This window comes from Nanorana parkeri, unplaced genomic scaffold (assembly GCF_000935625.1).
Source record: "Nanorana parkeri isolate BGI_ZX_2015 unplaced genomic scaffold, ASM93562v1 scaffold1025, whole genome shotgun sequence".
In the NCBI taxonomy this organism is placed as follows: Eukaryota; Metazoa; Chordata; class Amphibia; order Anura; family Dicroglossidae; genus Nanorana; species Nanorana parkeri.
Genome location: NW_017307293.1, coordinates 380,594 through 382,508, shown reverse-complemented (window position 1 = coordinate 382,508; position 1,915 = coordinate 380,594). Strand labels below are relative to the sequence as shown.

At 48.5% G+C, this 1,915-nt stretch overlaps 1 protein-coding gene across 3 annotated transcripts in view; it reads left to right on the top strand.

The window, feature by feature from the left end:
- Positions 1–1,915, top strand: part of LOC108795919 (netrin-4-like) — a 32,830-nt gene that overhangs the window by 14,371 nt on the left and 16,544 nt on the right. For all 3 annotated transcript variants that reach the window (XM_018567254.1, XM_018567253.1, XM_018567252.1), the window contains exons 4-5: positions 1,179–1,305; positions 1,401–1,589. In XM_018567254.1, coding sequence (XP_018422756.1) covers positions 1,179–1,305; positions 1,401–1,589 — 316 coding nt within the window. The remainder of the gene's footprint in view (positions 1–1,178; positions 1,306–1,400; positions 1,590–1,915) is intronic.

The following is a 1,915-nucleotide window of genomic DNA, read 5'->3' as shown; positions in this document are numbered from 1 at the left end:
TGCAGATTAATAGAATGGAAGGGAACAATGGGCGTCCGGAACTGATCTCCTATGGGGCCGATTCACAGGGACGTTCCTTGTTTTTATCCCAAATATCAAGAATCAGAATAATCAAAGAGATACAAGTAACAATTATAGCAGAGGCATAGCCAATCACTGCAATCTCATGACAGCTTTATTTTAATGTCATCCAAAATCTGCAGATTTCATTAAAGCTGAAAAACTTCCATTTCAATATCTTCGTCAATAGCCAGACTTTGCACATCCAGATATGACCTGGTAAAAGTAGAAATGACATCATCATCATCATTGTGCTGTACATAGCCAGGGAGCAGAGCTGTGGGAGAGACTAGCTTGCTACACCCACTACAAGCAGTTTGCAGAAAAGTACAGAGAGGGGGCGGAGACAAGACCAATCACCCTGCACAAGGAGAGAGAGCAGCAGTGAGCGGTCTTGATTACTGGAGGGGGGCAGGGACGAGACCAGTCACCCTGCACATGGACAGAGAGCAGCAGTGATTGGTCTTTATTACAGGAAAGGGAGGAGACCAGACCAGTCACCCTGCACAAGGAGAGAGAGCAGCAGTGACCGGTCTTGATTACTGGAGGGTGGCAGAGACAACACCAGTTACCCTGCACAAGGACAGAGATAAACAGTGACCGGTCTTTATTACGGGGGGGGGGGGGGGCAGAGACCAGACCAGTCACCCTGCACAAGGAGAGAGAGCAGCAGTGAGCGGTCTTTATTACAGGAGGGGGCGGAAGCAAGACCAGTCACCCTGCACAAGGAGAGATCATCTCTTCAGAGGTGGATGCAAGCTACACTGTACGCAGTTGGAAAGGGTTGGGCTAGGGTGAATTCAGCTTCCTGTCTATTAATACTCCATAGAAGCCAGTGAGTTATTGAAAGGTGGGCAGGGTCAAAGGCAGGCAACAAAGTGCAGAAACATGACGTATAATGTAATTAAATATAATGGATACAAATGTTACAAATGTGATCAAGGAAGAAATAGATCTCTGGATATCTGCACATTGATGTTAAAGAGTACCTGTCAGTGTCTAACATCTGCAGCACCTATTCTGTAACCTGATCCAATAATCGGTCTGAGGACAGACTAGATGTGGTGACGGCAAAGCTCATTCTGGGGCAGATCACATACAACTTTTCTTTTTTTCAGGTTCCCGGTAAATGTATCTGTCAGCACAATACAGCCGGAGACCACTGTGAGAAATGTGCCCCCCTGTACAATGACCACCCATGGAGGCCCGGAGACGGGAAAACAGGAGCGCCCAACGAGTGCAAGAGTGAGTGCAGAGAGCATGGACGATATGCATTTTGTTCGAGCCGGTGACAGGGTCTCTTTAAGTTCTAATTTGTCCATGTGGTCCGTCACTCGCAGGGTGCCGCTGTCACAATCACGCCCTCAGCTGCCGCTTGGACCACAGCCTCTGGCTTGCTTCGGGGAATACGAGCGGAGGGGTCTGCGAGAACTGCCAGCACCACACGGAGGGGTACCGCTGCCAGCGATGCCATGCCGGCTACTACAGAGATTACACTGAGCCCATCAGCTCCCCCCTGGCTTGTAAAGGTAAGAGGCGGCATGGACGTGGAGAGGCTGCAGAGCCCCCGTACTGCATATAAACATATAAGCTGGCTCTTTCTATGATGCTTTCAGTGTCTGAACCCAAGAACAAAAATGTAACATGTTGCAGATTACCAATCTCTAGATGTGGCGTCTGCATTAGTTATTGTTTTCAGGCTAAATTCGTACATTTTCTGCAGCTACAGAAAAATACCGGTTGATCCTGCCAGAAATCTAGTGTCCCTGTAGCTTCCCATGAGTGAAATCTCAAACAATGTTATCAGCTTTCCAAGATGTCTTCTGTGAACTACAGGACACCCCCCCCCCCCTGT